Raw genomic sequence first — 22,992 nt, 5'->3', positions numbered from 1 at the left:
GCCATGATCTCATTAAATGGCGGAACAGGCTCGAGGGGCCGAATGGCCTACTCCAGCTCGTATCTTCTATTTTTCTAAGTTTAAAACATAGTGGCCTAGAAATTGGGTATAGCCCCGCCAGCACGTTTGCGCCGAAAATTTTGCGCCCGCCGCGGAGCCAGTTGTGCCCGCCCCATATTCACTTTCAGCGCCCCAAAGCGGAACCGGGCGCTGGTACAGGGTGTGTCCGCCCCGCTTGGGGCGCTGAAAGTGAATTTCAGCGCTCCCGGTCCCGCTGCGCCACCCGATGCGGTGCGGCAGGCTGCTGTACTGCAGGCCTCCCCCTTCTCTTAAGGGGGAGGTGCCTGCAACGGCCGGAGCCCCGATTGCAAGTGCCGGCAAAAGAGCCCGGCACAACGGAGAAGTGCCGGGCTCCACGGAAACCAGCCGGCAATGCCGCGGTGGAGGAGGCCGGGGAAGGAGGTGCGGGCAGGCGGCCGCCCCGCACCTCCACCTTAACTTGCGCCGCTAAGGCTGCAGTAAGGACCCGGTCTCCCGATGTTGTTAGCGCCCGCCACGGAAGAGGCGGCCGCTACTGAAGATGGGGATCGGCGTGGTTTCGGGCGGTACCGGGGCACTGCGCACACCGATGACGTCATCGGTGCCGGCGCAGCGCTACCGGCTAACGCCGATGTTAGGGCCCACCTAATTTCAGGCGCGACGCAACTTCCGGCGCAACCCACTCTTTCGCCCCTAATTGGGCGCAAACGCAACTGAATTTCTAGGCCAGTATCTTCACACAAAAGCTCCTCTGAGGTAATTAAGATGTTAATGAGCAAATATTGATGTTTCCCTCCGTGGACTCTAAATAATAAGCAATTCGTTACCTATTCGCATAAGCTTGCAGAATGGGCGTGTAACTGGCAAGTTAACTGCAATATAGCTAAGTGCAATGTAATACATTTTGGTAGGAAAAATAAGGAGGCCCCATACTCTTTAGAAAATAAATGTCTAAATGGTTCATTTCTAGAGGGATAGAATTGAAAAGCAGAGAAGTTATGTTTAACTTGTATCGAACCTGGGTTAATCCACACTCAGAGTACTGTGAACAGTTCTTGTCTCCATATTCTAAAAAGGATATATTGACATTGGAGTGAAGGTGCAAAAGAGATTTACTGGAGTGATACCAGAACTGAGGTTATACCCATCAGGAAACATTGAACAGGCTGGGGCTCTTTTCTCTAGAAAGGAGAAGACTGAGGGGCGACCTGATAGAGGACTTTAAGATTATGAAAGGGTTTGATAGGGTAGACGGCGAGAAGATGTTTCCACTTGTGGGCGAAACCAGAACTAGGGGCCATGAACAACGTTCCCGCTAAGCTGTGCGGCCTGGCGGTCCCGTGCAGGCCACACACCAGTTTTTCAATGGAAGTAACCATGCATGTACAAAACATTGGGCCGTGCAGCCAGTTAAAAGGCCCATACCAAAAAAAAAATTATAGGGAACAATGGCCATAACTGTAAGATAGTGACCAATAAATCCAATATGGAATTCAGGAGAAACTTCTTTACCCAGAGGGATGAGAATGTGGAACTCGCTCCCACAGGGCATAAGCTGAGACAAATAACAGATACGTTTAAGTGGAAGCTAGATAAGTACACGAGGGAGAAAGGAATAGAAGGATATGTTGATGGGGTTAGCTAAAGAGGAGTGGGAGGAAGCTCGTATGGAGCATAAATACTGGCATGGACCTGTTGGGCCAAATGGTCTGTTTCTGTGCTGTTAATACTTTTTAATAAACACCATGTGTTGGCAAGTCTCTGGTGCTGAAACTTGGCAGGTGGTATCTGACAATGACATATTTTCATTTTTTAAGCTGTGAAGGTGACCTGGCAGAGAGACATGCAGTCAGTCAGGTTTTTAAATCCATGCAGTGAGGCAGCTGGGCCCAGAAAAAGTCAAGACTAAGAGGTTAGAAATGCTGGAGGACAGTTAGGAATCACCTTGTTTAATTATTGTATGGCGACCCACTGATGTGGGGCAGAGTAACTTCTTCTTTGTTTGGTATTATTATGCAAAGATAAATTACACTGCTTCATTTAAATGAGTCCAGTCATAACTGCTGTTCTGTTTGTTCACCTTTCTGTCAAATAAATAAAGTAACTTAGCGATTCATATCTGGCCTCATCTCACCAAGTGACCATACCGCTGTCCACCTTTGGAGAGATTAAGGAAATGCATGCGCAAGACACTAATATCTGGCTCGGGTCACAAGGGGCTTGGGTCACACTATCAAAAGGCTAGATAATTTATAGCCATGTACAGAGCACCAACAACAACAAAATATGAGTAAAACGCCATCAGGGCGTAGGGACAATTACCCAACTAAGAGTTCTGTACAGAAATGCAGGTTGCATAAGATGAGTTGGAAGCACAAATTCAACTTAAAGGGTATGATGATGTAACCATTACAGAGGCCTGGCTACAAGCTGGGCATGACTAGGAGCTAAGTATCCCAGGCTATAGGATCTTTAGAAAGGGCAGGGAAATTGGGAAGAAGGAGTAGCCATATTGATAAAAGACCCTATTACAGTAGTAGAAAGAAAGGCTTTCGGAAAAGGTAATCACCTAAGTGAGGTGCGAGCTGGTAAGTCAACACAACTGGTTCAGCACAAAATAAACTGAGTACTTAAGATGCTATAATCAGCAACTTTGAAATTGACGTTAATTCAAGTGGTTAATGGTTTTTGATTTTTGACTGATCTAAGTGATTGCCTGTTTTAAGCGGTGGGTACTGTACAAGGACAGACCTTTGCCAGTCTTCTTTAAACCGATGGCAAGATTCAGTAATCTGCTGTGAGAATGGGCTTCAAATAGGACAATTTTATCTTAATGCACCCGTTGGCAAACTGACTGGATCGGGTGCAACGCTGGTTTCGCGTTGTGTCCGACATAACTCTCCATTGAAGTCAATGGAGCGTAATATTGGGGCGGGGTGTAAAACCGGTGTTCCACCCGATCCCACAGTTTTCCTGCCCAGCGAGTTAGGGTAAAATTACCCTCAGTGGTTCAACTCAAAGCAATGAGAACTTGGGTTATCCTCCCCCCACCCCCCAAATGTGTAAATCCCAAATTTATTGAATTCTATTGTCTCTCTTTTTGTTTTTATTTCGCAATAGGTGAAGTAACAGAGCCTTTAAATCTGGATCCACTTAAAAGACCCCGAAGGCAAGACTGGAAAGGAGAACTCTGTGAGAATGGGTCATTCTATTTTGCCACCACAGAGTCAATTCAGACCTACAGATGCCACCAGGTAACTGGCTGACATGAATTTGATCCAGCTACCGTATAAAATGAAACATAACCGGCTGTGGGAGATTTTCCTCTACCCCAGTCCGTGGGAATTGGCATTCTCCAGGCACAGGTCAGAGGATAATGAGACGGAGACCTGTTAAGTCAAGTCTTCACCCCTGTCGCATTGCCCCAATTTCCTGTTGCTCCCTATTTGACACAGCTGGACCTACACCTGTAGTAGGCACAGGCCCTGGGTCGTCGTCAGGAGGTGGGAAGGGGTGTTCCCAGAGTCTTGCCTCATTGTTCTTGATTGCTCGAAACAGGCGTGTCCATGAAAACCTGGTGCTATGGCCTATGATTGAGCCCTGGGCACTGAGGTCCAATCACAGGTTAAAAATTATCCAGGCAGGTACACGATTTTACCAAAAGAACCCCCCCCGCCCCCCAAGCAGGATTTGAGGCACCTGTGGGGGTGGGGGCTCTTGGCTGCTAGTCTCCAGTGTAACTCGGGCGTGATTATCCAAGTCAAGGCCTAGATGCTTTCTGAGCAGATCGTCCATTCTAGTGACGGAGGAGTTTGAGGTTGTACTTGTCCTCCAGGGTGATTTTGGAGTATTGGGCACTGAAGCTGAATGCATTAATGAAAAGCTCCTTTTCCATAAAAAGACACTTTGGGAAGCTTTTCTAAAGATGCTATATAAAGGCAGGTTGTTGTGAATTGTTGGTAAAGACAGAAGGGGCTGAGATCCTCAACATTGTGGACGAGAAGCTGAAAGCTTTTGGTCTTGCATGATAGAGCTGCATCAAACTGACGGAACACCATGTCACGGATGCTGGGATAAGTAAATATGCATTGTCTGGAATGTCACCTGTTTCAACACCTCAGTGACTACAGCCACAGGATTACAACACCCGCTGCCAAAACCCCCATCCATCCCTTCAATTAAAATTCACCATCCAGTTAACATTTAGGTCAGAGTGGTATGACAAAGTCTAAACAGCTTTTAAGAAGTAAAAACACCGGGTGTGTATTTTTGAGCACAGCATCTCTCTGTTGACCCTAATTAAACAAAACTGCAAAACCTTGAAACAGACTCCCCTTTAGCTCTCACTGGGACAAAACATGATTCCAAAACCAATCAATAGCCGTTAACTTATACCTGATGTGAATATACACCGACAGATCATTTGCAATTCTCTGATCTTTGTAAAATTGGTGAATAACAATTGTTGCTGAAAGCAGATTGAAAAAGAAAGAACTTGCATTTATATAGCGCCTTTCATGACCTCAGGATGCCTCAAAGTGCTTTACAGCCAATTAAGTACTTTTTGAAGTGTAGCCACTGTTGTAATGTAGGAAACGCGGCAGCCAATTTTCCCACAGCAAGCTCCCACAAACAGCAGTGAGATTATGATCAGTTAATCTGTTTGTGATTTTGGTTGAGGGATAAATATTGGCCAGGACACCGGAGAGAACTCCCCTGCTTTTCTGCAAAATAGTGCCATGGGATCTTTTATGTCTCACCCGAAAGATTAACTGGTCATTCATCTCATTGTGGGACCTTGATGTTCACACATTGGCTGCTGTGTTTGTGTAGATTACAGTTGCTGCACTTCACATGTAAATCATTGGCAGTAAAGCGCTTTGGGATCCCCTCAATACACAGACTGCTATATAAATGAAAGTTTGTTCTTTCCTCTTTTCTATAGAAACAACTTCCAATTATGTAATACCTGAAGGGTTTTTTTTTTACCATAAAATAAAGACTTGAGGCACTTCACAAATGGAAATAAATGGGGAAATATACATTGGGCCATGGAGGGAGAGGTTAAGCAGAGCGACCCAAAGTCTGGTTGAAAAGATGAGTATTGAGAAGGTTGTTAAAGGCAGGAGAAGTGGAGAGATAAATGGGTTTAGGGAGGGAGTTGTGGAGAGTGGGGCCAAGGCAGCTGGAGGCTTTGCCCTCCCCCAATCGTGGGACTTTAGGAGGTAGGGGAACATACGAACATAAGAAATAGGAGCTGGAGTAAGCCATTTGGCCCCTCGAGCCTGCTCTGCCATTTAATGAGATCATGGCTGATCTTCTACCTCAACTCCATCTTCCCACACTATCCCCATACCCCTTGGCTCCCAAAAATTTATCGACCTCTGTCTTGAATATACTCAATGACTGAGCATCCACAGCTCTCTGGGGTAGAAAATTCCAAAGATTCACAACCCTCTGAGTGAAGAAATTTCTCATCTCAGTCCTAAATGGTCGACCCCTTATTCTGAGACTGTGACCCCGTGTTCTAGACTCCCCAGCCAGGGGAAACATTTTCTCAGCATTAACCCTGTCAAGCCCCTTAAGAATTTTAAAGGTTTCAATTAGACCACCTCATTCTTCTAAACTCTAGGGAATATAGGCTCAGTCTACTCAACTCTCCTGTTGGCAATCTCCTCATCCCAGGAACCAGTCTAGTGAACCTTTGTTGCACTCCCTCTAAGGCAAGTATGTCTTTCCTTGGGTAAGGAAATCAGAACTACACAGTACTCCAGGTGTGGCCTGTGTAACTGTAGGAAGACTTCTTTACTCTTGTACTCTAATCCCTTTGTAACAAAAGCTCACATACCATTTGTTTTCTTAATTGCTTGCTGTACCTGCATGTTACCTTTGTGATTCATGTACAAGGGAATGCATGGAGGACCGAGGGATGTAGCTAGGGATGGATATAAGACTGGAGAAAGTTGCAGAAATAGGATGTGGTGATAAAAGCCTTTCTTCTTTCCACTAACCATGAGTAGCATTACTTCTCTAGGTAGATTATTGATGGTCTTTTGTCATTTAAGGTAATGTGTTCCTTATTGTTTGCTGTGAGGAAGTCGGGAGTTCTGTGGGTTTGTTTGGGGCAGAGCGACTGTTAAAACCATGTCTTATGAAAGTTAATTATTTTAGAAAGAGGCTTTGGCAATAGATAATTTTATAATTGAGTTTTTATGCGCCCATCATTGTGAACATTTATCCTCTTGAACTGTTTTCTTACCTAGGGTGGTAAAACAGCCTACTATGAGATGGAACCAGAATACAGTGTGGACATCGATGTAGATATCGACTGGCCCATTGCAGAACAGAGAATAATCAAGTAAAATGTTCATTCAGTGAAAAAGCAGCTGAAATTTAACGCATTCAACTAACTGCAATATGCAAGTATTTTTGACTGACTGTAACTTCATTGTCATGTGATGATCTGGTACCAGATTTCTGTAATAAAAACAGAAAATGCTGGAAATACTCAGCAGGTCAGCCAGCATCTGTGGAGAGAGAACCAGAGTCCTACATTTGTGATGTGTTGATATATGGGCATTCATTTTCCAACAAGAATTCGTTCTTTCATTCAGCTTCCACATATCAATCAGAATTCTTCCATCCTGTGGGGGTTGGGGGGAGGATATCACCTAGTAAGAATTTTGCCCCAAGAAAATCTCACAAATGGTCCAAAATGTCTCCTGCAGCATTGCCATTTAAAGGCCTCATTTTGAGGTATACCTTCATTTTCCTGCCCAGTACGTAACCCGCAACCAACATTACTAAATCTGATTTCAGTTTGTGGGACCTTGCTGTGTGCAAATTGGTTGTCGCATTTCCTTGTATTACAACAGTGACTACACTTCAAAAATACTTCATTGGCTGTAAATGGCATGTCTTGAGGTTGTGAAAGATGCTATATAACTCAAGTTCTTTTCCTTTTCCACCATTCATCAAGCTTGTTCCTGCTCTCGCACAAGAGATTGGCACCCCATCCACCACCTTAAACATTCATTCCCTCCACCACCGGCGCTCTGTGGCTGCAGTGCACACCATCTGCAAGATGCACTGCAGCAACTCGCCTAGGCTTCCCACAGTGCAACAGTGACTCCACTTCAAATAGTACTTCATTGGCTGTAAAGCACTTTGAGACGTCCAGCGGTCATGAAAGGCACTATATAAATGCAAGTCTTTTTTTTTTAAGTCTTTCAAGGCTTCTTTGGCAGCACCTCCCAAACCCGCGACCTCTACCACTTAGAAGGACAAAGGGCAGCAGGCGCATGGGAACATCATCACCTGCAAGTTCCCTTCCAAGTTACACACCATCCTGACTTCGAAATATATCGTCGCTGGGTCAAAATCCTGGAACTCCCTCCTTAACAGCACTGTGGGAGTACTTTCACCACAAGGACTGCAGTGGTTCAAGAAGGCGGCTCACTACCTCCTTCTTGAGGGCATTTGGGGATGGGCAATAAATGCTGGCCTTGCCAGCGACTCACACAACCCAGGAACGAATTAAAAAAAAAAAAAAAAAAAAAAAATTGGTTATTTTGCTACATCTGTTTCAGAATCTTATGCTCAATTTCTAAATTGCTGTGCACGTTACTTAATAGAAACAGAAAAATAGGAGCAGGAGTAGTCCATTCGACCCTTCGAGCCTGCTCCACCATTCAACACGATCATGGCTGATCATCTACCTCAATACCATATTCCTGCTCTCTCCCCATACCCCTTGATGCCTTTTGTGTCTAGAAATCTATTTATCATCTCCTTAAGTATATTCAGTGACTTGGCCTCCACAGCCTTCTGTGGTAGAGAATTCCACAGGTTCACCATCCTCTGAGTGAAGAAATTTCTCCTCATCTCAGTCCTAAATGTCCTACCCCGTATCCTGAGACTGTGACCCCCTCGTTCTAGACCCCCCAGCCAGAGGAAACATCCTCCCTGCATTCAGTCTGTCTAGTCCTGTCAGAATTTTATATGTTTCAATGAGATCCCCGCATTCTTCTAAACTCTAGTGAATACAGGCCCAGTCAACCCAATCTCTCCTCATACGACGGGCAGCAAGGTGGCATAGTGGTTAGCACTGTTGCCTCACAGCGCCAGGGACCCGGGTTCGAATCCGGCCTCGGGTGACTGTCTGTGTGGAGTTTGCACATTCTCCCCGTGTTTGCGTGGGTTTCCTCCGGGTGCTCCGGTTTCCTCCCACAGTCCAAAGATGTGCGGGTTAGGTTGATTGGCTATGATAAGTTGACCCTTAGTGTTAGGGGGATTAAATACGTGGGGTTACGGGGATAGGGTGGGATATGTGTTGGTGCAGGCTTGATGGGCCGAAATGGCCTCTATCTGCACTGTGGGGTTTCTGTGAATTTCTGTGATTTCTGTGACAGTCCTGCCATCCCAGGAATCAGTCTGGTGAACCTTCGCTGCACTCCCTCTATGGCAAGTTTATCCTTTCTTGGGTAAGGAGACCAAAACTGCACACAGTACTCCAGGTGTGGTCTCACCAAGGCCCTGAATAACTGTAGTAAGACATCCTTGCTCCTGCACTCAAATCCTCTTGCAATGAAGGCCAACATACCATTTGCCTTCCTAACTGCTTGCTGCACCTGCATGTTTGCTTTCAGTGACTGGTGTACAAGGACACCCAGGTCCCTTTCTACATCAACATTTCCTAATCTATCACCATTTAAATAATACTCCGTCTTTCTGTTTTTCCGACCAAAGTGAATAACTTCATATTTATCCACGTTATACTGCATCTGCCATGTATTTGCCCACTCACTCAACTTGTCTAAATCGCCTTGAAGTCTCTTTGCATCCTCCTCACAACTCACAATCCCACCTAGTTTTGTGTTATCAGCAAACTTGGAAATATTACATTTGGTTCCCTCATCCAAATCATTCTTGATATATATTGTGACTAACTGGGGCCCAAGCACTGATCCCTGCGGCACCCCACTAGTCACCGCCTGCCACCCCGAAAAAGACCCATTTATTCCTACTCTCTGTTTCTTGTCTGTTAACCAATTTTCAATCTATGCCAGTATATTACCCCCAATCCCATGTGTTTTAATTTTGCACACTAACCTCTTTTATGTGGGACTTTATCAAAGGCCTTCTGAAAATCCAAATACACCACATCCACTGGTTCTCCCTTATCTATTCTACCAGTTACATCCTCAAATAACTCTAGTAGGTTTGTCAAACACGATTTCCCTTTCATAAATCCATGTTGACTTTGTCTAATCCCATTGATATTTTCTAAGTGTCCTGTTATCACATCCTTTATAATAGCCATGGTGTGGAGATGCCAGTGTTGGACTGGGGTGGACAAATGTAAGAAGTCACACAACACCAGGTTATAGTCCAACAGTTTTATTTGAAATCACAAGCTTTCGGAGCTTCACCTGACGAAGGAGCAGCGCTCCGAAAGCTTGTGATTTCAAATAAAACTGTTGGACTATAACCTGGTGTTGTGTGACTTCTTACATTTGTCCTTTATAATAGACGCTAGCATTTTCTCTACTACTGATGTTAGGCTAACCAGTTTGTAGTTCCCTGTTTTCTCTCTCCCTCCTTTTTTAAATAGTGGGGTTACATTTGCTACCCTCCAATCTGCAGGAACGGTTCCATAATCTATAGAATTTTGGAAGATGACAACCAATGCATCCACTATTTCCATGACAGCCTCTTTTAGTACTCTGGGATGCAGATTATCAGGCCCTGGGGATTTATTGGCTTTCAGTCCCATTCATTTCTCCAGCACTTTTTTTACTAATACTAATTTCCTTTAATTCCTCCTTCTTACGAGACCCTTGGCTCCCTAGCATTTCTGGGAAGTTATTTGTGTCCTCTTCTGTGAAGACAGAACCAAAGTATTTGTTTAATTGCTCTGCCATTTCCTCGTTCCCCATTATAAGTTCTCCCGTTTCTGACTGCAAGGGACCTACATTTGTTTTCACTAATCTTTTTCTTTTTACATACTTGTAGAAGCTTTTACAGTCCGCTTTTATATTCCTTGCAAGTTTACTCTCATACTCTATTTTTCCCCTCTTAATCAATCTCTTGGGCCTTTTTTACTGAACTCTAAACTGCTCCCAATCCTCAGGCTTGCTACTTTTTCTGGCAACTTTATATGACTCCTCTTTGGATCTAATACTATCCTTAATTTTGTTAGCCATGGTTGGGCTGCTTTTCCTTTTGTGTTTTTGTGCCAGAAAGGAATTTCCAGTATGTTTGAGTATTGGGCATTACGTGATGATGTAACTAGCAGGGTAGAGAAAGGGAGAACCAGTGGATGTAGTATATTTGGATTTCCAAAAGGCATTCGATAAGGTGCCACATAAAGGTTGTTACACAAAATAAGGGCTCATGGGACTGGAGGTAATATATTCGCATGGATAGAGGATTGGTTAACGGACAGAAAACAGAGGGGAAAAAAGGGTCATTTTCAGGTTGGCAGGCTGTAACTAGTGGGGTGCCGCAACGATCAATCTTGGGCCTCAGCTATTTACAATCCTATATTAATGACTTGGATGAAGGGACAGAGTGTAAAGTTTGCTGACGATACAAAGCTACATGGGGAAAGTAAGCTTTGAGGCGGACACAAAGCCTGCAAAGGGATATAGGTTAAATGTAGGGAAATGTGAGAGTTATTCACTATGTTAGGAAGAATAGAAAAACCGAATATTTTTTAAATGGTGAGAAACTTAAATGTTGGTGTGCAGAGCTTTAGGTGTCCTCCTACAGGCAACAGTTAGCATGTAGATGCAGCAAGCAATTAGGAAGGTAAATTGCATGTTGGCCTTTATTGCAAGGGGGTTGGAGTATAAGAGTAAGGAAGTCTTGCTACAATTGTACAGGGCCTTGGTGAGACCACACCTGGAGTACTGTGCACAGTTTTGGTCTCCTTATCTGAGGAAGGATATACTTGCCTTAGAGGCGGTGCAACGGAGGTTCACTAGATTGATTCCTGAGATGAGAGGGTTGGCCTATGAGGAGATATTGAGTAGAATGGGTCTATACTCTCGAGTTTAGAAGAATGAGAGGTGATCTCATTGAAACATGCAAGATTCTGAGGGGGATTGACGGGGTAGATGCTGAGAAATTGTTTCCCTTGGCTGTGCAGCGGGGACCGGCTTTTCCCATGTTAAGTTTCGCGAAATTGTGAATGGACCGTGCAACCCCTTAAAGGGGCCACGCAACCAAAGAAAAATTAGGGGAACATTGACTACAACTCTTCCAATAAAGGCTAACCTACCATTTGCCTTCCGAATTGCTTGCTGTACCTGTATGTTAACTTTCTGTGATTTGCGTACAAGGGCACTTAAACCTCTCTGCCTACCAACATTTACTAGTCTCTCACTTTTTAAAAAAAAAATCTTTGTTTTTCCTACCAAAGTGGATAATTTCACCTTGCCCACTCACTTAACCTGTCAATCTCCCTTTGCAGCCTCTTTGCATCCTCCTTGCATCTTACTTTCCCACCTAGCTTCGTTAGAAAACTTGGATACATTACACTCTGTTCCCTCATCTAAGTCATGATCTAGTTTGTAAATAGCTGAGGCCCACTGATCCTTGTGGCACCCCAATACTTAAAACCTGCCAATCTGAAAATGACCCGTTTATTCCTACCCTGTTTTCTGTCTGTTAACCAATCCTTAATCTAAGCTAATATGTTATCCACAATTCCATGATCCCTAATGTTGTGTAACAACCTCTTGCGTGACACCTTATCAAATGCCTTTTGAAAATTCAAATGTACTACATCCACTGGTTTCCCCCTTATCTACCCTGCTCTCTCGGGTGGACGTAAAAGATCCCATGGCACTATTTCGAAGAAGAGCAGGGGCAATCTCCACGGTGTCCTGACCAATATTTATCCCTCAATCAACATAACAAAAACAGATTATCTGGTCCTTATCACATTGTTGTTTGTGGGAGCTTGCTGTGTGTAAATTGGCTGCTGCGTTTCCTACATTACAACAGTGACTGCATTTTTTTTTTTTTTTTTTTTTTTTTTTTTTTTTTTAAAAGTACTTCATTGGCTGTAAAGCGCATTTCAGGCGTCCGGTGGTCGTGAAAGGCCCTATATAAATGCAAGTCTTTCTTTCTCATTGCCATTACAACAGCGTGCATTAATATAGCACCTTTAATGTAATAAAACACCTCAAAGCGCTTCACAGGAACTTAATCCGAGAAAGATTGACACAGCTAAAAGGAGAAATTGGAACAGGTGTCCAAGCACTTGGTTTTAAGCTGAGTCTTAAAGGAGGAGAGAGAGGCTGGCCTTTTACCTCCTCATTGTTGACTTTTTTTTGAGTAAGGAACTGAATTGTTTCCTGAGTGAGGTTATGAACCAGCAGCGCTGAGGTGAGATCATCTTGACTTTCTGCTGTTAGGGAAGGAACAAATTTCTATTTGTGGGCAGAGGTTAAATATCAAAGAATGACAGACTCTCCCGACAGCAAGTACCTTTTCTGTTTCTCCTTACTGTCTATACAGATCGTCCTTATGCAGCTGATGGTTATTATTTTTTCTTTCCTGGATAGTTACGGGTACTTTGGCAAGATCGAAGAAGTAAGGCTGCTGGTTTGCAACCTGGGTGGACAGCTCAAGGACGGTAACACTAAGATGAGCTTTAACTTGCTTGATATCCAGGATGCTGCTGTAATCCAAACACTGAAGGAGAAAGAAGTTCAGGTGCGAATACTGTTGAAATTTTTTATTTTGTTAACTCCCCTTTTTTTTTTCTAAATTATTTTGTGGTTGTACTGCCGACAGTTCTCGCCACAATTACTGTGCAGGTATAACTTCCATTAGAATCTTCAGAGGACCGCAAGACCTTTAACAGCTCCTAATGTGCAACAACAACTTGCACTCATGTAGCACCTTTAACATAGCACAACGCTTCACAGGAGCGTTTTCAGACAAAAATTTTACACCGAGCCACATATTCGGGCAGGAGGCCAAAAGCTTGGTCAAAGAGGTAGGTTTTAAGGAGCGTCTTAAAGAAGGAGAGAGGGTCAGCATTTTGTCCTGTAACCCTGTGGAAGCTTGTGATTCTGCTGTAACATAGTAATTATCATAGAATCTTACAGTGCAAGTTGTGCCTGTGCTGTCTCTTTGAAAGCACGATCCAATTTGCCCCACTCGCTCCCCATTATTAGGTCATAACACATTATCATTCACGCCACACAAGTGCTAGGCAATGACTATCTCCAACAAACGTGCGTCAAACCACCGCCCCTTGACATTCAACGGCATTACCATCACCGAATCCCCCACCATCAATATCATGGGGGTCACCATTGGCCAGAAACTTAACTGGACCATCCACATAATTACTGTGGCTACAAGAGCAGGTCAGAGGCTAGGTATTCTGCAGCGAGTGTCTCACCTCCAGACTTCCCAAAGCCTTTCCACCATCTACAAGGCACAAGTCAGGAGTGTGATGGAATTCTCTCCACTTGCCTGGATGAGTGCAGCTCCAACAACACTCAAGAAGCTAGACACCATCCAAGCCAAAGCAACCTGCTTGATTGGCACCCCAACCACCACCTTAAACATTCACTTCCTCCACCACCGGTGCACCGTGGCTGCAGTGTGTACCATCTACAAGATGCACAGCAGCAACTTGTCAAGGCTTCTTTGGCAGCACCTCACAAAACCGTGACCTCTTCCACCTAGAAGGACAAGAGCAGCAGGCGCATGGGAACCCCACCACCTCCAAGCTCCCCTCCAAGTCACACAGCAGCCTGACTTGGAAGTGTATCGCCGATCCTTCATCGTCGCTGTGTCAAATTCCTGGGACTCCCTAACAGCACTGTGGGAGTATCATCACCACACGGACTGCAGCGGTTCAAGAAGGTGGCTCACCGCCACCTTCTCGAGGGCAATTAGGGATGGGCAATAAATGCCGGCCTTGCCAGCGACGCCCACATCCCATGAACGAATATGAAAAAAAATCAATTCATGGGGCCCGAGATTCTGGGATTATGCTCCCGCCCGCAGAGGTTCAGCAGAGTGGACGCCCATGGGCTGGAATATGAAGACCCGATCCCAAATTGCATTGTTGGGGTGACCTACTGGCCCCTACAAGGGCACTTTAGCAGCACTCTCCCCTATGTGCCCTGGTAAGGTGGAGTGGTACACAATCAATCTACCTCCGGTCTCCCTCCCGCACCACCAATCAACCAAGGCCCTTTCTAGATAGTCAGCCTTGTTAAATGAGTACTTTCACAGTGGTACCAGCGAACCTAAAAATAAGTCACGGGGAGGAACTTGGTGGATTTAATATCAGTTTAAAAAAAAAAGTAATGGACAAATAATGACTGTGAATGCTGGGTCAGTTGAAATTTTCAAGATTTGAGATAGATGGAGTTTTGTTAGGTAAGGGTATCCAGGGATATGGATCAAAGGCGGGTAAATGAAGTTCAGGTATCGATCAGCTATGATCTGATTGAATGGCGGAACAGGCTCGAGGGGGTGAAAGGCCTCCCCCTGTTCCTTTTTGTTCTATGAGCCATTAGTCTGTAGGACAAGAGTAATCAAATTGTGGGATTGAGGTTATTTGCATGGGCATCCCACATAGAATCATCGAATAGTACAGCACAGAAGGAGGCCATTCAGCCCATCGATTCTGTGCCGGCTCTTTCGAAGAGTAATCCAGTTAGTCCCACTCCCCCGCTCTTTCCCCATATCCCTGCAATTTTTTCTCCTTCAAGTATTTATCCTATTTCCTTTTGAAGGCTATTACTGAATCTATATCCACCACCCTATCAGGCCGTGCATTCCAAATCCTAACCACTCGTTGCATTAAAAAAAAAAGTTTTTCCTCATGTCGCCTCTGGTTCTTTTTCCAATCACCTTAAATCATATTTATCTATGATGTGGAGATGCCGGTGTTGGACTGGGGTGGACAAATGTAAGAAATCACACAACACCAGGTTATAGTCCAACAGCTTTATTTGAAATCACAAGCTTTCGGAGCGCTGCACTTCACCTGATGAAGGAGCAGCGCTCCGAAAGCTTGTGATTTCAAATAAAGCTGTTGGACTATAACCTGGTGTTGTGTGATTTCTTACATATTTATCTAGTAGGCGTTTATTGCGACTAGGAGTTGATTGTTAATCCCGGAGGTGAATAGAGATGCAGGTTTCGGTTTGTTTGGGGCTCGGTCTGCTAATGGAACCTCTAGTGTACATGCAAACGCCACAGTAAATATTGCGGGGGAGGGGGAACCCAAAACATATCGCTGTTGTCTTGAGTGACCCTTTTAGAGTAATAGTAAACATTTAGTTTTGGTAAAATTCTGCTATGTAGTGAATCCCAACCAAACTGGATAAATTGCCAACAGTAAACCTGTGATGCCTGTATCAGTGCTGTGCACAAAGCCTCAACTGAAACTTGCAGTCTAAAGTAGGTGGAGCAACAAGATTTAGCCACTTTGCGGGCTTGTAGTAAAGGCATGCAACTGGATAAATAACAGTCCGTATTATAGATATCTAAATGGTGCATTGATTAGCGTGAATTTGCTTGTTTATGAAATCTAACGTTTAATCATTCTATTTGCAATACTTGGTACATTTGGTTTATTGATGAGAAAATGTTTAAGTTTTGTTAACCAGCAATGGTGTTTTCTTATTGATTTGGGATTCTTATCTACAAGAATCTCTGTCACATTCAGCAACAGAATGAAAGCAGTTAAACCTGTCATTTATTCATAGTCAGATATAATTTTTTCCTATTTGTAGGATGAAAGCTCTTTAAGCAAGAAAGAGTTGCATTTATATAGCGGCTTACACAACCTCAGGACGTCCCAATGTGTTTTACAGCTAATTAAATACTTTTGAAGTGTAGTCACTGTTGTAATGTAGGAAATGGACAGCCAATATACGCACAGCAAGGTCCCACAAACATCAATGGGATACCCTCCAGGCGAGCAAATAGTTCTAAATGCCGACATGGACTGGTTGGGCCAAATGGCCTGATTCCCATGTTGTAACTTGTGCATGTGTACAACCTAAGGGCCATTACAGCCTACTTTCCCCTCGCTTGAAGCCCATCGCAGATCTGTGACTCCGGGCCTCAATTCAAGGTCCATCACCTTTTATGTTGTGCCTGGAATTAGGAAACGGGGTGAGAAAAAGCAAGAAAGTTGAGCAAGTGTTTAAAATGTAATGTAATAGTAAAAATAACCAAACAAAGTCTGTGAGAGTGACCCTTTAGCAAGTCACTGCTCAGAATTGCAGCCCTCGCCAAACTGTTGGCGATACCTAGTTTAATATAGAAAAAAGAAAATGGAGGTAATTGTTTGCTCTGTGCCCTCCAGGTGAAATTCATCTCAGCAAGTGACTTGTCTGCACAGTCGATTTCATCAAATAATGAAGTGAAGGGAAATGTACAAAACAAACTGAATACTGTAGAAGAGTGGAGGAAGAAGATGGGCATTGCTTGGAAAAATGTGGCTTATTTGGGTGAGTGTTTCTATTGTAAGAATTGTACAAGCAGTGGAAATGGATTCTGTTAATCAGTCTCGATTCATTGTATTAAAGTCCTCGGAGATTAATTCTTGCCCTCTTATGCTGCTTTTAACTGGTATCCCGAGTGTCCCAGGATTCTTTCTATGCACTGTGTGGTATATAAATGCAAGCTATGGTTATGCTTTAATCAGAATTGCCATGCAATATTACAAGTGTCATTAAGATGCTTAATGAAGGAAATATCACCTTCAGCTTTAAAAAGATGGTTTAACCATTCCAAGCTCTCTCTCTCTCAATTAAAGTTCTGGGTTCAAGTCCAACTCCAAAAACATGAGCACAAAATCTAGGCTAACACTCCAATGCGGTACTGAGGGAGCGCTGCCTTTTGGCTGAGACGTTAAACCGAGGCCCCGTCTGCTCGCGGGTGGATGTAAAATCCCATGACACCATTCAAAGAAGAGCAGGGGAGTTCTCTCCGGTGTCCTCGCCAATATTTATCCCTCCACCAACATCACTAAAAAAAAAAAAAAAAAGTTATCGTCACATTGCTATTTGTGGGATCTTGCTATGTGCTGCTGTCGCATTTGCAACATTACAACAGTGACTACACTTCCAAAAGTACTTCATTGCAGGTTCATTTGCTTTCCCATAAGACAAGGTGCCCCATAATAGACTAATGAATAAGGTCAGAGAATGCGGAGTCAGGGGACAAGTAGCAGAATGGATTGCTGGCTGGCTTCAAGACAGAAAGCAGAGAGTGGGAGTAAAGGGTAGCTATTCACAGTGGCAGAAGGTGGGTAGTGGTGTTCCACAAGGATCAGTGCTGGGACCATTGCTGTTCACAATTGACACTAACGATTTAGACTTTGGAATCAAAAACACAATTTCTAAATTTGCGGATGACACCAAATTGGGGGGGATAGTCAATACTGAGGAGGACTGCAACAAATTACAGCAGGACATTAAAGAATGGGCAAATAATTGGCAAATGAAGTTCAACACAGACAAATGTGAGGTATTACATTTTGGTAGGAAGAATGGTGAGGTCACATTACAGGAAACTTTGTGCTATCTGGAGGTGAGCTATCCGGCAATCTGGAGCCACCGGCAAAAATCAGCAGCCGTTTTTTATTCTTTTTGGGGTTTTTTTTTGCTTTGTTTGAACAGTCAAGCTGTGCAAGGTCTGTAGCTATAGCAACAGCTTCAGCTACAGAGCTTGCAGGCCACACCCGAGTGTTTAGAAGCTGTTGCTAAGCAACAGTGTTTGTTGTCAAATACGGAGATAAGAATCTCCGTATCTCTCAACATTAACTCTGGAGAGTACGGCAGTTTTGAGGCAACGGCAGCAGCTCGGTCCCGTGGGTGCCGGATAGCACAAAGTTTCCTGTACTTGGAGGGTGCGAGTCTCGGTGGGGTAGAGGAACAAAGGGATCGCAAGAGTACAAATACACAAATCACTAAAAGTTGCAACACAGGTTAGCAAGGCCATTAAAAAATGCAAATCAAGCCCTGGGGTTTATTTCTAGAGGGATAGAATTGAAAAGTAGGGAAGTTATGCTAAACCTGTATTGAACCTTGGTTAGACCACACTTAAGAGTACTGCATACAGTTCTGGTCACCATATTATAAAAAGGATATAGAGGCACTGGAGAGGGTGCAGTGAAGATTTACAAGGACGATACCAGAAATGCAAGGGTATACATATCAGGAAAGGATGAACAGGCTGGGTCTCTTTTCTCTTGAAAAAAGAAGGCTGAGGGGTGAGCTAATAGAGGTCTTTAAAATTATGACTGGTTTTAATAGAGTGGATACAGAGAGAATGTTTCCACTTGTGGGGAAGAGCATAACTAGAGGCCATCAATATAAGATAGTCACCAAGAAATCCAATAGGGAATTCAGAATAAACTTCTTTACCCAAAGGGTGGTGAGAATGTGGAACTCGCTACCACAGGGAGTGGTTGAAGCTAATAGTGTAGATACATTTAAGGGGAGGCGAGATAAGCACATGAGGGAGAAGGGAATAGACGGTTATGCTGATAGATTTAGATAAGGAAGGATGGGAGGAGGCTCGAGTGGAGCATAAACACCGGCATGGACTGGTTGGGCCGCATGGCCTGTTTCTGTGCCGTATATCCTATGTAATGTAAAAGGTAGGCTGCCAGGGCAGATCAGTGGCAGTTCCCCAGCAATGGCCACCCTGGCAACAGCTGACCCGGCAACGCCCGACCCCGTCCTTCGAAGGCAGAGCGGAGCCTTCTGGAATCCCAGTGGACTGAAGATAAGTATTTTTTTTAACTCTTCGGCTGCCATTGGAACCACCCCAACCAGAGAAGGCAATTGATCCTCTCCTGGGTTGATTACCGTACTCTAGTAAAGAAATGGGCCCTTCTAAAGGGACTTAGGCCACGTCTTCACTGGCATGAGTTCCATCGAGGCACTTCAAGGGTGTCAAGGCAGGAATAACTGGGGAAGCGTAGGAACTCTTTTCAAGTTTACCTTTCGAGTTTTAAAGGAAATACAAGTTTAAAATGTCTGTATGAACTTATTGCAAGTATATCATGACTCAAAGAATTGTTGCACTTTATTGCTTTATGACTCATGTTAGTTCATTTGATATGTTTCTTGGTGGGGAGTTTGATGTGTTATCAGCCATTTATCTGTGAGCAATAGCTTCCTGGTTCAGCAAATTGCCTCCTTTTTATAAAGCAACTGATTAGAGATTATGTACTTAAACCGAGATTTTAACTGAACTTCAGAAGTATAAAGTTAATTCATGCAGGTTATCATCACATTGCAGTTTGTGGGAGCTTGCTGTGTGCTGCTGCCACGTTTCCAACATTACATCAGTGACTACATTTCCAAAGTATTTAATTGCTGTATTGCGTCACTGGCAAGGCCACCATTTATTGCCCATCCCTAATTGCCTTGAATTCAATCAACTGTTGAACTTTATGGCTGCAAAACCTTCCGCAAAAGTGCCGGCATGCAAGTTATTATCCTGGCGCTCACTGGGCTATTGGTTATTCCTTAGACCCAGAGAATACAGGGAAATCATGTGTACTGGAGGGAACCCACCCAATCCATTAACTTAAATGGACAACAACAACTTGCATTTAAATAGCACCTGTAACGGAGTAAAACATCCCGAGGCGCTTCACAGGAGCATTATCAGACATAATTTGACCCCCAGCCACAAAGAGATATTAAGACACCTTGGTCAAAGAGGTAGGCTTTAAGGAGTGTCATAAAGGAGGAGAGCGAGGCGGAGATGTTTAGTAAAGGAATTCCAGAGCTTGGGGCCTAGACAGCTGAAGGCACGGCCGCCAATGGTGGGGCAGTGGAAATCAGGGATGCACAAGAGGCCAGAATTGGAGGAGCGCAGAGATCTCGGAGGGTTGTAGGGCTGGAGGGCTGGAGGAAGTTACAGAGGTAGGGAGGAGCCGAGGCCATGGAGCGATTTGAACACGAGAGAATTTTAAATTTGAGGCGTTGCCGGACTGAAATTCAACTGGGGAAGAGCACATGCCTGTAAGGGGCCTTGCCCGATTCTCTGTCCATTTAAATGAATGGATCAGGTGGGCTCCCTCTTATCGGTTGGCCCAATAGCCCCAGGCGCAGGACCGAGATGTTTTACTTGCCCCCCCCCCCCGGATACCTGATTAAAGTGTAGATGCAGTTGTTTTGAATAATTTTGATAGAAAACATGAATCATTCTTTCCATTTAGGATTATTATCTTAATTTAAAACCACACTTTATTTAAAAAACACCTTTACAATTTATGCAGCAAAGCTCACATTGTACAATTAAATGCAAAATAGATAACCGTTCAAAGATTGAGAGACTTTGGTGTTCACAAGTTTTTAATTAATTTCTTTTCTCCCAAAAAAGGAAATGATGAGTCTGATCTCCAGTGTCTGAAGAAAGCTGGAGTTGGAGGTGCTGTTCAGGATGCAGCTTCCCATGTTGCGGATGTGGCAACCTACCTCTGTAAGCACAATGCTGGAAATAGAGCTGTAGAAGAATTTGCCGAGCATGTGCTGTTGCTGATTAAAAAATATAGATCTGTGAGTGACCAGAAAAAGGGTGAACTATCTACAACATAATGGGATTAGAGAATCTTCAGAATGATGTAGGGTTTTAAGTTTACATTCTTCATTTTCTTAAAATAATAGGAGCCGGGGTAGGCCATTCGGCCCCTCGAGCCTGCTCATGACTTTTTAAACACTACATTGTAGGAACGGAGGTTCCTATCTGAATAAAGGTATTCGACTCGATGAATCAAATCAACAGGTTTTAATGAACAACGAAGTTAACAGGGAAACTACAGGAGAAACAGTACACAGGTCTAATCAGCTTGCTGGGCACTCGACGACTGCTGGAAGATTCTGGAAGCTGACGTCATCGCGTTCTTTGCGCCACTGGCGGTCACGTCATCGGCGTCATGACATCATCACGTGGAGTGCAGGAAAACACAATACAGTACAGTTAACAGGCAGTTTAAAGGTGCAGAACGCAGCTGCACTACACTAGTTAAAAGGATTATTACTAATTGTTCTGAGACCCTCCGCCACAACATGTTCATTTTTCTGTGTTTAAGTAATCAGAGATCTGCATCTTGCATGTCATGGGTATGGCTAATGTTTTTAATTTATGTAAATATTACATTAAAATAAGATTTGTTCAATTCACTGCAAGAAAATGTCGAAAACAACATGGGTGTAGCACTTTATTGCATCTCAAAAATCATCTTTTCTCAAACTGTAGGTATTGCTGTGATGTCGGTAACCATAACCACCATTTTGCACAAATCAACATCGCACAAACTGTACTGAAAGGAATTCGTATTTCTTCTGCTTTTTGTGGTTGAGAGTTTGGGCCAAAACAGCAGGAAAACTCCCTCCTACTCTTAGAATAATGCTATGGGGCTTACACATCCACCGAAACCAGTTTAACATCGCATTCAAAGGACAGTGCAGAACTAGGGTATCCGCCTAGATTAAGTGCTCAAGTCCTGGAGTGTGGTTTGAACCCACGACATTCTGATCCATGGTGAGACTGCTACCACTGAGCCAAGCTGACACTATTGCTGAAATGCTTTTACCACTGATATCAACTTCTGTGCATATATTCCTCAATCCCACTTTATTGGGGAAAATGCTAGAGTCCATTATAAAAGATGTAATAACAGAGCACTTGGAAAACAGTGACAGGATCGGACAAAGTCAACATGGATTCACAAAAGGTAAATCGTGCTTGACTAATCTACTGGAAGTTTTTGAGGATGTAACTGGTAAAATAAATAAGAGAACCAGTGGGTGTGGTGTATCTGGACTTTCAGCAGGCCTTCGATAAGGTCCCGCATAAGAGATTAGCGTGTAAAGTTAAGGCACATGGGATTGGGGGCAAGGTAGTGACTTGGATAGAGAACTGGTTGGCAGACAGAAAGCAAAGAGTTGGAATAAACGGGTCTATTTCCGAATGGCTGGCAGTGACTAGTGGGGTACCGCAGGGATCGGTCCTTGGACCCCAGCTATTCACAATATATATAAATGATCTGGACAAGGGAACTAGATGTAATATCTCCAAATTTGCAGATGACACAAAGCTGGGTGGATGTCAAGAAACTCCAGGATGATTTGGACATGTTGGGTGATATGGCAGATGCAATATAACGTGGATAAATGTGAGGTTATCCACTTTGGTGGCAAAAACAGGAAGGCAGATTATTATCTAAATGGCAATAGATTGGGAGAAGGGGAAGTGCAACGAGACCTGGGTGTCCTTGTGCACCAGTCGCTGAAGGTAAGCATGCAGGTGCAGCAGGCGGTTAAGAAGGCAAATGGTATGTTGGCCTTCATAGCGAGAGGGTTTGAGTACAGGAACAAGGATGTCTTGCTGCAGTTGTACAGGGCCTTGGTGAGACCACATCTTGAGTATTGTGTGCAGTTTTGGTCGCCTTATCTGAGGAAGGATGTTCTTGCCATGGAAGGAGTTCAGCGAAGATTCACCAGGCTAATACCTGGGATGGCAGGAATGACGTAAGGAGATATTGGGTCGATTGGACTTGTACTCGCTGGAGTTTAGAAGAATGAGAGGTGATCACATTGAAACTTAAAAAATTCTGACAGGAGTGGACAGACTAGATGCAGGAAGGATTTTCCTGATGGTCGGGGAGTCCAGAACCAGGGGACATAGTCTAAGGATAAAGGGTAGGACATTTAGGACAGAAATGAGGAATTTCTTCACCCAGAGAGTGGTGAACTTGTGGAACTCTCTCTACCACAGAAGGTGGTGGAGGCCAGTTCATTAAATATATTCAAGAAGGAGTTGGATATATTTCTTAAGGCTAAAGGGATCAAGGGGTATGGGGAGAAAGCAGGGACCGGGTACTGAATTTGGATGATCAGCCATGATCGCATTGAATGGCGGAGCAGGCTCGAGGGG

General features: G+C 44.0%; 1 protein-coding gene across 5 annotated transcripts in view; it reads left to right on the top strand.

Annotated features, from left to right (window-relative positions):
- LOC147105545 (N-acylneuraminate cytidylyltransferase-like) overlaps positions 1–22,992 on the top strand; it is a 64,752-nt gene that overhangs the window by 26,121 nt on the left and 15,639 nt on the right. For 3 of the 5 annotated variants that reach the window (XM_086010010.1, XM_086010009.1, XM_086010006.1), the window contains 5 exons: positions 3,160–3,293; positions 6,303–6,397; positions 12,615–12,765; positions 16,397–16,541; positions 20,437–21,247. In XM_086010010.1, coding sequence (XP_085866136.1) covers positions 3,160–3,293; positions 6,303–6,397; positions 12,615–12,765; positions 16,397–16,541; positions 20,437–20,651 — 740 coding nt within the window. In that variant the 3' untranslated portion in view covers positions 20,652–21,247. Of the gene's footprint in view, positions 1–3,159; positions 3,294–6,302; positions 6,398–12,614; positions 12,766–16,396; positions 16,542–20,436; positions 21,248–22,992 lie in introns of those variants that run through there. The other 2 variants (XM_086010007.1, XM_086010008.1) reach the window with 2 other exon arrangements.

This window comes from Somniosus microcephalus, chromosome 17 (assembly GCF_052327205.1).
Source record: "Somniosus microcephalus isolate GS21.2 chromosome 17, FLI_Smic_1.0, whole genome shotgun sequence".
NCBI classification, from domain to species: Eukaryota; Metazoa; Chordata; class Chondrichthyes; order Squaliformes; family Somniosidae; genus Somniosus; species Somniosus microcephalus.
The sequence above is the reverse complement of the archived record's forward strand: the minus strand, read 5'-3'. Positions and strand labels throughout refer to the sequence as shown.